Consider the following 12,026-nt stretch of genomic DNA (forward strand, 5'->3'; position numbering starts at 1 on the left):
CAGGGTTGGGATATGTTCATTTTTAATATTAACTGACTTAAAACCCGAGAATTATAACAAAATGAGATTTATTTGAAAACGCAACATGTTTTGTCGAGATTGACTTCATCAGGCATTAAGAACATAGAAAGATATTAAAAGACACTGAAAATAACATTGAGACACTCTAAAGCTATACAATTATAAAGTTATAATATTCGACTGTGAATTACAGTTATTATGAACTTGAGCTATAGTCCGTGTTAAAGTTCTATTGTTGTACACTCGTGCGTCTGTGTGGAACTACGCGATCTCCAGTATCTGATAGTAGAGCTGAAAGAGTCAGGCAAATTATAGCTGAGATTATTGTTCATATGAAGCGGGTCCAAGGTGATTTCTTTTGACTCCACAATGCGGCGTTCTACCTCATCATGGCAAATGTGTAGGTTTGAAGTTATTGTCCAATTTACTTCATGTTGGCGGCTTTCGTTGTTCGTGTTTATTGAAAATAGGACATGGACATTTGCCTGACTCTTTCAGCTCTACTATCAGATACTGGAGATCGCGTGGTTTCACACACGCACAAGTGTACAACAATAGAACTTTAACACGGACTATAGCTCAAGTTCATAATAACTGTAATTCACAGTCGAATATTATAACTTTATAATTGTATAGCTTTAGAGTGTCTCAATGTTATTTTCAGTGTCTTTTAATATCTTTCTATGTTCTTAACGCCTGATGAAGTCAATCTCAACGAAACATGTTGCGTTTTCAAATAAATCTCATTTTGTTATAATTCTCAGGTTTTAAGTCAGTTAATATTAAAAATGAATATATATATATATATATATATATATATATATATATCAAAAAAAAAATAATAATTAAAAAAAAAGCAGACATGCATGCAAGTTGGGTTGATTTTATTTGGCTGTACCTCTCCTTGAACAAAAGCTTATATTCAAACAGCTTCTGTGGAATACTTGATATAATTGTAACTAGTTGTTAAGATCCCCCCCCCCAAGTCCTGCTATGCTGCCTCACTGTGGCAGGGGGTAGCCCTGGGTGGGATGGGCGAAGCACGTCGGTAGTATCATTACTCCTGGTAGGGCCTCCCAAGGCGTGAATGCCATCCCACTATGCCCAGCTAAATGCTAGCAGGCGAAGACAGAAGAGGAGATTGGCACCATCTGTCTTAATTTACTGTCCATTAGACATTCATGGCAAAGGATTTAACACAGCACACCATGCCGGCTCGGACATCGCCCGGTTCAACAAGGTCCACGTTGGCATTTGGTAGCAGCTCCAGGGGTGGCATTGCGAAGTTAGCGACTGGCACTATCACTGACAAAAGTAATGGAAAAACTGGATCCAGATTCAGACTCCGCAACCATTTAATGACTGGAACTTGGAATATTAGGACTCTACTACAATCAGGTCAACTCAAATTACTACAACACAAACTAAAAAGATATAAATGGACTGTTATGGGACTTTGTGAAATTTGATGGCCCAAAACAGGAGAGCTAACACCAGATGAAGGACATTTGCTTTTTTACTCTGGATGTGACTGCAGCGGAAAGGAAGGTGTCGGGTTTTTCATGCACAAATCATCATGAAATTCTGTCATGGAATTCAACCCTATCAATAGCAGAATTGCTCTAGTCCGCCTAAGAGGAAAACCACTCAATATCACCATCATACAGGTCTATGCCCCAACCACAGATCACGAGGACTCCGAAGTAGAGGAGTTTTATGGTCAACTTAATGCAACAGTCACCAGAGTGAATAGAAAAGACCTTTTGATTATATAGGGCGATTGGAATGCCAAAATTGGAACAGACATCGGCAAGGATTATCTCCCATTTGTCAGACCTTGTGGCTATGGGGAGACAAACGAAAGAGGTTTTGAATTGATCAATTTTTCCTCACAAAATGAACTTACCATTACTAACACTCTATTTCTTCATAAACCTTCCAGAAGATGGACATGGACTTCCCCTGATGGTAAAACACACAACAAATTGACTTTATTCTTATAAGCACAAGATTTAAAAACTCCATCAACCTCACAAGAACCAGATCATTTCCTGAAGCCGACATTGGCAGTGACCACAATATGGTCATCGTAACTGTGAATATGAAAATGAGGGAAAGATTACCTATAAAATCAACTCGTAAAAGATATAATATAGAAAAATTAAAAGATCCCCAAATAAATACACTATATAAATACAAATTAAAACAAATTTTTGACACAAGCTTCAAGAAACATAATAGTATCGAATCTAAAACCAAATACTTCTCACAAAAGGTAACTGAGACAGCTGAAGAAATCCTTGGATACAAAAGGAAAATAAATAAACCATGGATAACCAACAATATTTTGGACCTATGCGACGAAAGAAGATATTTGAAATCTCATATTAATAGTGGTGATAATAGAGAACAGTATAAAAATATTACTAAGACTATTAAAAAAGAAATCAAACATGTTAGAAACTTATGAATGCAAAATATAGAAGAGGACTTAAATAAAAATAATTCTAAAAGTGCTTTTCAAATTATCAATAAGCTAACCAAACCTTTTACCGCAATTAATTGGAGCATAGAAGGTGAAGATGGAACTCCTATCACGGATAACCAGAAAATAATTGATAGATGGAAATGTTACGCAACCAAGCTTTTTCAAAAAGGACCCTCAACTGACCGATGATATTTTGGACGGAATTTTGCCAGGAGGTTTGGAGGAAGAAGATTACCCGATATTAAAAGAAGAAGTTATTGCAGCAGTTAGCTCCTCAAAAATTGGAAAATCACCGGGAAGTGATGCTGTCACAGTGGAACTGATATGCAAAGGAGGTGACATCATCATAGACACCTTGCTAAATTTATTCCAGGACGTATGGAACACAGAAACTTGGCCTTCTGATTGGTGGACTTCTGTCCTTGTACCTATCCCTAAAAAGGGAAGCAGCAATAAATGTAGCAACTATAGACCAGTAAGCCTTATTAGTCATCCAAGCAAAATCCTGTTAAAAATACTATTGTCAAGAATCAAAAAGAAAATAGAAAGCAGACTATCAGATGAACAAGCAGGTTTCCAGAAGTCCAGAAGTACAATCAACCATATTTTTACAATACACATACTAGGTGAAAAATACATAGAACATAACAAAATAATCTGTCACAACTTCTTAGACCTTCAAAAAGCTTTTGACTCAATATGGCACGAGGCATTATGGAAAATTTTAGAACATTATGGTATTGACAACAAAATCATTAGTATTATTAAATCTCTTTATTCCTCATCTGATATTATTATTACTATTACTATTATTACTATTATTACGGGCAACTCCAGGGAGTCATTGGACTCATCGAGGGAGGCCCCAAATCATATTCATCACAACTATTTGACATTCATACAGTATCTATCATACCTCGCCTTAAACTCATTCACTGTCACAGCATCCACCACAGACTCAGGGAGCGCATTCCACTCATTCACTACTCTAAAAGTAAAGAACCCAGCTCTAACACCTTTACTAACCACACTTTTGCCCAGTTTCCATGGATGTCCCCTAGTCCTCCCACAACCAGCTCTGTTCTCAAAAATATCTTCTGAATTAATTTTATAGAAACCCTTCAGTAATTTGAATGTCTCAATCATATCTCCCCTCCTCCGCCTATCAACCAATTTTTGCAACCCACAAATCCTCAACCTGTTCTCATACGGTTCATTCCACAGACCTGCTATCATCTTGGTCACTCGCCTCTGGATCCTCTCCACCTCCTCCCCATCAAGAAGAAACCTAGGTGACCAAATCTGAGCACAGTAGTCTAGATGGGGTCTTATCAAGGCTCGATACAGAGGAACAATAACCTGCTTGTCTCTGCTTGTCATCGTATTCTTCAGCAACCAAGTGATTTGATGAGCTGTTTTGGTCACTTTTGCAATGTGTCCCCTAAATTTCAATTCCTTATCTACCAACACTCCTAAATCTCGTGCCTCATCAATTTCCTGGAGCACGGTTCCACCAATGCAGTAAACTGCCGCCAATCTTTTCACCCCAAAATGCATAACCTTACATTTTGCCACATTAAACTGACATCCATTCTCCTTAGCCCAGACCTCCAATCTATCCAAATCATCCTGCAAAATTTTGACGTCATCTGCATTCACTATTGCCCTACCCAACTTCACATCATCCGCAAACAAATGAACTGTTCCTCTCAGATCATTTCCTATATCATTTATGAACAAATTAAACAGCAGTGGTCCAAGAACAGATCCTTGTGGCACACCACTAGTCACAGGCCATCTTGTGGACTCTACTCCTGAGTAAACCACTCTCTGATATCTCTCCGTCAACCACCCTCCTATCCATCTCACCAACCCTATGTCCATTCCCATATGCTGCAATTTACTGATTAGAATTCCATGTGGAATCCTGTCAAAGGCCTTGGCAAGGTCCAGTAGAATCACCGTAAACCCATTACCCTTATCCAGTTCAGCCGTCACTGTGTTATAATACGTGAGCAAGTTACTGAGGCATGACCTACCCTTCACAAAACCATGCTGTCCCCGATACAGTATCCCATTTTCTTCTATCCAATCTTGTATTTTCCTCTTGAAATTAAAAATTACAGCAGTGAACCGTTCCGGGCAGAATCTTGTCCCCTCTTCTTTTTAATTGTTTTCTGGAATATGTCATAGATGAAGCTCTTTATGAATATAACACTGGAATAGTAGTTGGCGGACTAAGAATAAATAACTTGCGTTTCGCTGACGATATCGATCTTCTGGCAGAAAGTGAAGAAGAATTACAAGAGATAACCAGCCATGTTTTCAGAAAATTAAAAAAATATGGATTATACATAAACCTACAAAAAACAAAAACAATGATAACCTCAAAATCAGACATTGAATTCTTAAAGATACAAATTGGCAACAAGCAAATTGAGAATGTAAAGAAGTTCACTTATCTAGGAAGCACGTTGAGTTAAGATGGTCGTCCAAAAACCGACATTAAATACCGAATTGCTAAGGCAACCGTGGCCCTACAGAAGTTAAAACCATTGTGGGGAGATAACAGAATAGCACTCACAACCAGACTAAGACTAATTGACACCTTGGTGAATTCTGTCCTTTTGTATGGTTGTGAGGCCTGGACTTTATTGAAGGAAGATGAGAGGAGACTCCTGTCTTTTGAAATGAAAACTTACAGAAGACTTTTGAGAATTCCCTATACCGCTCACGAAACCAATGAAAATGTCCGAAAACTGATTGGCTCAATAGATGGGAGAAAAAGGGAAAATATTCTGACAGTCATCAGAAGAAGACAGATGAAATGGTTTGGACATGTGGAGAGGGCTAATAGCATTCCAAAGCAAACCCTAGAAGGAATCGTTCCAGGATCAAGGGTTAGGGGCTGACCTCGATTAAAATGGACTGATAACATCAAAAAATGGACAAATTCCTCCCTTTCTCAACTGACATCAAGAACAAGAGACCGAGACAACTGGAGGAGGCTAGCAAAGAGTATCACCTACCAGCCATGAATGACCCAACGGTTCATTTAGGACTATGGGAGAAGAAGTTAAGATCCATACTTGGTATATTTTTCTCTTGTATTCTGATGTCTGCAGACTTGCACACTGAATGACAAGTGATGGATATAGTAAACTTTGCAATGAGGCTCAGGCCGTTGCTTAACCTTATGAAGGGAAAAAAAGTGAAAGTATCATTTCTCATAAAATTGTGTAAAAAAAGTGAAAGTATCATTTCTTATAAAATTGTGTGGTTTGGCATTCATTTGGAAGGTGTTCTAGAATAAACCACATGAAAATAAACCTGCTTTTATTGCTCTACTAATTTTATATTCTGAATAGCATGCTTCTGCAGGAGTGGAAAAAGAAAAAAAAATTATCAGAGGAACCAACACCATTCAAATAATAGTAAAAGAATGGAATTATTTAATCATTTAAGAAATATTTGCATCTATGTGATACTGTTAAGATGAAATGCACACTGTTCATCATATAATTTCTAAGTGGTTTAGTTTTTTTCTTGACTATCCAAGATTTAGTATGGGCCCTTGAGTTTTGTTAAATTGGGTAGGAATGTATAACATTTTTGAGCCACCTTTGGAACTTTAATGTAGCTGTTGTAGGCACTGTATGTGTCATCTCACTTTATTGCCACAGCACTTAATCGTTGCATACATTTCACCACAGCAGATTTGCTCATTATATGGGAAGAAAGGTTACAATATTTATTTTTCTTGACATGTATTTTACAAAGTGTAAGAAGAGGATGAGAGGACATCCATGGAAGTTGAAAATGAGCAGTCAAGAAAAGGGTGAGAGCTAGATTTTTCTCTCACAGAGTAGAATGTGATTGGAATGGTTTGCTTTTGAGGTGGTGAGCGTAGTGTGAATGAATTCAACAAAAGATATAACAGCTGGTGTGGATGATATGTCGCTTCCTTCAGTGAGTTCTCTAGCTCTCTGGTAATAATAACAATATTGTTATGTTGATAAAATTATGAGCTATCTTCTTTCACAGTGAATGTCACTGATGGAAAGCAGCTTTCATTTAGCAGCAGCAAGAAGAACCAACAAGGACAAATACTGTTTTTTTTTTTATTATTCGTTTGTTTTTGTATCATTGGAACTAAAATACCTATAGATGTTTGCTGCAGATTATATTAAATAAACATCAAGTAAAAGAGGAGCTTTGTCTCAATTATAACAAATATACCACTGATAACACCTTGTATGTCATTACCAAACTGCTCTTTGCTGATTGTGATACCATTCATAAGAATTTTCCATTACTCATTTGCAGTAATGGAAAATGCAGAATATGTTATATTGTGATATGAATAGAACGTTTGATGGACCTGTGAAGAAATGAATACATTGAGCGAAGTGAAAAAAAGGAACAGAAGCTATATAAAAAGAGAAGGGGAAAGTTGTTAAAGATTCTCTTAAAAATAAATACAAGGACAAAACACTGGTTTTTCACTATTATTGAAAGTTCTTTTGGGTGAAGTAATTTACTTTTATTGGAAAATGTGATCTGAACTTTTGTGGTTGACATTTGAAAAGGAAAACCATGTAAATATTATTTATGGACCTTACAGCTGTCAGCTAAAATCACAGGAATTGAAGTAGTTGTGTTCATCTTTATACAGTTAAAGATTGTGAGTACTGTTATTAATGTATTTCCTGCTGAAACAGAGATGAGATATATTTACAGCATGGTACAGATATGGATTGTTATTATTATTTTTTTTTTTTTTTGGTGTGTAGGACATTTGCTGCTGTTATTTTCTGTTTCTCTTTGGAAACCTCCATTAAATTAGATTGCTTAAGAATTGTCCTGGAAAACATACATTTGGAAGTTTAAGGACAAGATGCATCCATGTTTGTAAATTGATAATTTTGCATTTGATTTGTGGATTGAATATGTTAACTTTTGTCTCCACAAAAATTGAATGGACAACAACAGACTACCAAAAATATTATACAGATATAAAATAAGTGGAAAAAGAAGAAAAGATGACCAAAAAAGAGATGGCATGAGACCAGAACAGGCCACCTGGCCTAAAATCCATGTTAGGAAGAACTTTTGTCTCCACAAGCATTCCTTAAATAAGATTAGAAAATATTTGACTCAATAAATTTAAAGTATGAATGGGTATGTAAAATGGGTCATTATTTTATATACAGTAATCTACTGTTTGTTTGTCTCCCCCCCCACACACACACAAAACAGAGGTAACCAGAGGAAACTGATCTCAGCTTTATGTGCCATGAAGCATGAAGAGGATAAAATAAGAAGAATTTAATATTTATCTAATCAGCGGGAAAGAAATTTGCTATTCAGATAATTCAAGAATTGGATAAGTGAATGGTATTGTACCAGAAGTCTGTTAACAGTTTATTTTTCACTTGGTTAGACTATAATAAATTTACTTTAATCCTTTATCCAAGTGTAAGCAAACAAAGTTTGCACCTGAAAATATCTTCAGGACTGGGCAACTCCAAGCAAAGGTGGACCAAGCTCTCATCACTCCCCTTATCTCAGTATCTCCGATAATGCAAAGCACATCTCCTTGCAGAGATGTATACTGCTATGCATTAAGGGAAGGGCCACTACCCAGACCAGTTTCAACCTTTATTAAGGTGTTGTACTATCTTACCCCAGTCCTGAAGATATTTTCAGGCGCAAAATATCCAAGTGTAAGCTTTGTTTGCTTACACTTGGATAAAGGATTAAACTAAATTTATTAAAGTTGTTAAAATACAAAGGTTGGTTAATTGAAGGATCATTGTTTTGAAGGTTGGATAAATTGTTTTACTATAATTGTTTTACTTTTTTTTTAATTGAATTCTCACACATGCGCATGCACACACACACACATATTTATTTTGATGGGTACAATACAGAAAGACATGTAAGTGAAACGTTTCAGTAAAACTATTATAGTTTTACTGTAAATGTTTTTAATTTTTTTAATTAATTCTCATGCACGCCCACACACATTTACTTTCATGATAAAATGCAGAAAGACATATGTCAGTGAGGTTCATTTAAATGCTAAAAACTTTATTTATGTTTCAAGTGCATATTAAAATGAAACACTAAATGCATAGGACTATGAATAAAAACCTGTTGGGTTCGGGGGGGGGGATATATAGTAAATGATACAGTTTGTGATGTGATGAATAAGAAAATGGTTAACATAGTGCAATCATAGCAGGATATAACTATTTAACATATTCATTTCTTAAATAAAAGAGCCAATAGGCTTCACTTCGGTGATGTAGCAATATTTAAATTAAGGAGATATTAAATGCCACATTATTTCAAAGCTGAATAAGAAACTCAAAGATCAGAATCAAAGTGGTTCATGCCGAATATAGTAAACTATAAAAGCCGAAAAAACTTTTATAGTTTACTATATTCGGCATGAAACTTTTTGATTCCAATCTTTGAGTTTCTTATTCGGCTTTGAAATAACGTGGAATTTAATATCTCCTTAATTTAAATAACATATTCAATGCTAGCCACCTCCATGGTATATTTTCAAGATTGTATGTATGGCCTCTTCAGTTGGAAAGCTCTGTGTTTGAATCCATGTGATATATGTGAGGGTAATAAAAGCTTTTCAGCTTTCTAAGATGAATTTAACTAATATTTATTTCAAGGCTTTCCCAGAGAATGAGGTTTATTATTCTGCATAACAGGCAATATGACCAGAAAATACACAGTTAACAGATAGAATATACTGACCTCATTAGTCTTAGTTGTTTCAATCGTTTCTGACTAAACCAAACAAATATTAATAAATTTCTTCTTTTTTTCTAGCATTTTCTTCCATCCATGGTAGTGTACTAAAGATCAAACACTTTTCAGTATTTAGAATAATCATTAAAAAATAAGTGTTATTTGTGGTAGCACAATGTTGTTTTAGTTTATTAAATTATCTTCACTTTGCAACATGAGATGTTTACTGTCTAGTGCAGGAACTTCATATGGAAATTTCAAAACTTAGCATGGAGAGAAACCATCTTGATTCACAACTTGCATCTCTGCAGGAAAAGTATGGCATTCTTGAAGGTCGATATAAAGAAATGTTTAAACAAACTGATGAAATGATTCCATATCAGCGACACATTGAAACAGTCCAGAAGTGCCACAGGTACTGTAAAGTTGGATTATTCTGTTATATATTAATGTATTTATCATTAATATTGCCAGTTTGTAATTATTTAAAATTCTTTTCAGTAAAACAGGTTAAATTTATAGAGTACCATATATTATTGCGTATAATGCAAAAAATTTATGGTAAAAAATACTACTTAAAGTTAGGGGTTCGCATTATATGCGGATTCTAAAAAAATATAACATCTTATTAGACTTGAACACACAATATATACTACCTAATGCCTATGCACCCAAATCTACTTGACCCACTCTCATTTGGCGACCGAGCGCGCATCGTATCTGTGCATGAGCTCTCCATCGCCGAATGATAGAGCACAGTTGGGTATATCGGTTTAACCACAGTTCATTTTAAATATTATTCGTCAAACAAACCTATCCTGAAAATGAGCCAACAGAAATGTAAACATTCATCTTTTGAAACAGGATTTAAATTGTGTGTCGTGCAATTTGCAGAAGAACATAATAACAGTTTTGCTATGAGAGAATTTGGTGTAGCAGAGAGTAATATTAGACTTTGGCATAAGCAAAAAGACAGTCTTGAAAAAATTCCCAAAACGAAATGTGCCCGTTGTGGAGATGTAGCATCTTTTCCAGAACTCGAAGAAGAGTTAAATGAATCGACAAGATGGCATTATAGTAACAAGAAATGCAATTAATTTTCAAGCTCTACAACTCAAGAATGGTAAATTCAAGGACACACCAGGTATTTCATCTTTTCTTGCTTCGCCTGGGTGGTGCAACAGATTTATGGAACGCAAAGCATTAACATTATGACACCGAACAAAAATTGTGCAGAAGTTACCAAAGCAGCTTGAAGAAAAAGTGCAGTCCTTCCATAAATTTATCATAAAACTACGGAAGTGTCACGGATATGAACTTTCCCAAATTGGCAATATGGATGAGACACCCATGTACTTTGATATGCCTGGGAATCGAACAGTAAACTCAGTTGGTGAAAAGGGTGTCTTCATAAAAACAACGGGACATGAAAAACGCATTTTACCGTTGTTCTAGCATGCATGCCAGACGGAACTAAATTAAAGCCAACAATGATATTTAAAAGGAAGAAAATTCCGAAGCATATGAAATTTCCACCAGGTGTAATTGTTCGCGCCAATCAGAAAGGTTGGATGGATGAAGAACGTGTACAATTGTGGCTGGATCAAGTATGGAACATACGTCCAGGTAGCTTGTTACATCAACAAAGCATGCTAGTCTGGGATATGTTCCGGGCACATTTAACAGAGGCAAGCAAAGAGAAAGCACGTGAGCTATGTACAAGCCTAGCAGTCATACCAGGTGGTCTAACTTCCGTTTTGCAGCCGCTTGATGTCAGTTTGATAAGCCATTTAAAGATCACTTACCAGTACGTGAAAAATGGAGAGAATGGATGTCATCTGGTTTGGTGAAGATGACAAAGGGTGGGAATTTTCAGAAGCCTGAGATCACCCTAGTCACCAGCTGGGTTAAAGAAGCATGGGATTTGATACTATCTGAAATGATTCAACACTCATTTCTTAAATGTGGAATAAGTAATTCAATGGATGGATCCGAAGAGCACGTCATATACGAAAGCTAGGATGATGCACAACAAATTGGAGAGCATGAAGACGATGACGACAACTGCTACACTGATGATGCAATCCCTACAGATGAATTTATAAATGAAATGTTTGACGACTCAAAAGATGAAGAAGAATTTAAAGGATTTTGACATTTTGTTTTAAAATAAATATTTCTTTCGTTAATTCATCTTGTATTTTAACATTTTGTTTTTAAATAAATATTTCTTTCATTAATTCGTATTGTATTATTTATAATGTTATGGAACAAGATTAACAGATCACATTATACATGGACATGGCATTTTAGGGCTAGTTTTCAAACAAAATTTCTAGTTCGCATTATACGTGGATCGCATTATACACGATAATATACGATAATAACAAAAGTTAATTAACAGAAAAAATTGCATTAATCAAATATATGCAATTTTTAAACAAAAAATATTCATTGTTAATAAGGACTTCATTATTATTATCATTTCTTTTTATTATTATTAACATCTGATCTCCATGGAGTCAAAGGACTCATCGCAGAAGATCTGTACTCTCTCATGCAAAAAAGATCATTGAATCATGCTTTAAATCCATTCAGTTTCTCCATTCACCACTCTTTCAGGCAGTGCATTCTGCTCACCAATCACTCACTACACTATACAAAAAACCTGCTTCTCATTTCCATGCTCACACCCTCCTTATACACCTTCAGGGATGGCCTCTATTTCTATCCTTGCCTCCCT

General features: G+C 35.7%; 1 protein-coding gene across 1 annotated transcript in view; it reads left to right on the forward strand.

Annotated features, from left to right (window-relative positions):
• Window positions 1-12,026, forward strand: part of LOC150096982 (uncharacterized) — a 203,773-nt gene that overhangs the window by 119,069 nt on the left and 72,678 nt on the right. The window contains exon 10 of the mRNA XM_090408360.1: window positions 9,518-9,698. Within this exon, the coding sequence (XP_090264486.1) occupies window positions 9,518-9,698 (181 nt within the window). The remainder of the gene's footprint in view (window positions 1-9,517; window positions 9,699-12,026) is intronic.

Source organism: Typopeltis vanoorti, chromosome 18 (assembly GCF_054136105.1).
Source record: "Typopeltis vanoorti isolate ZY-2024b chromosome 18, IOZ_Tvanoo_1.0, whole genome shotgun sequence".
NCBI classification, from domain to species: domain Eukaryota; kingdom Metazoa; phylum Arthropoda; class Arachnida; order Uropygi; family Thelyphonidae; genus Typopeltis; species Typopeltis vanoorti.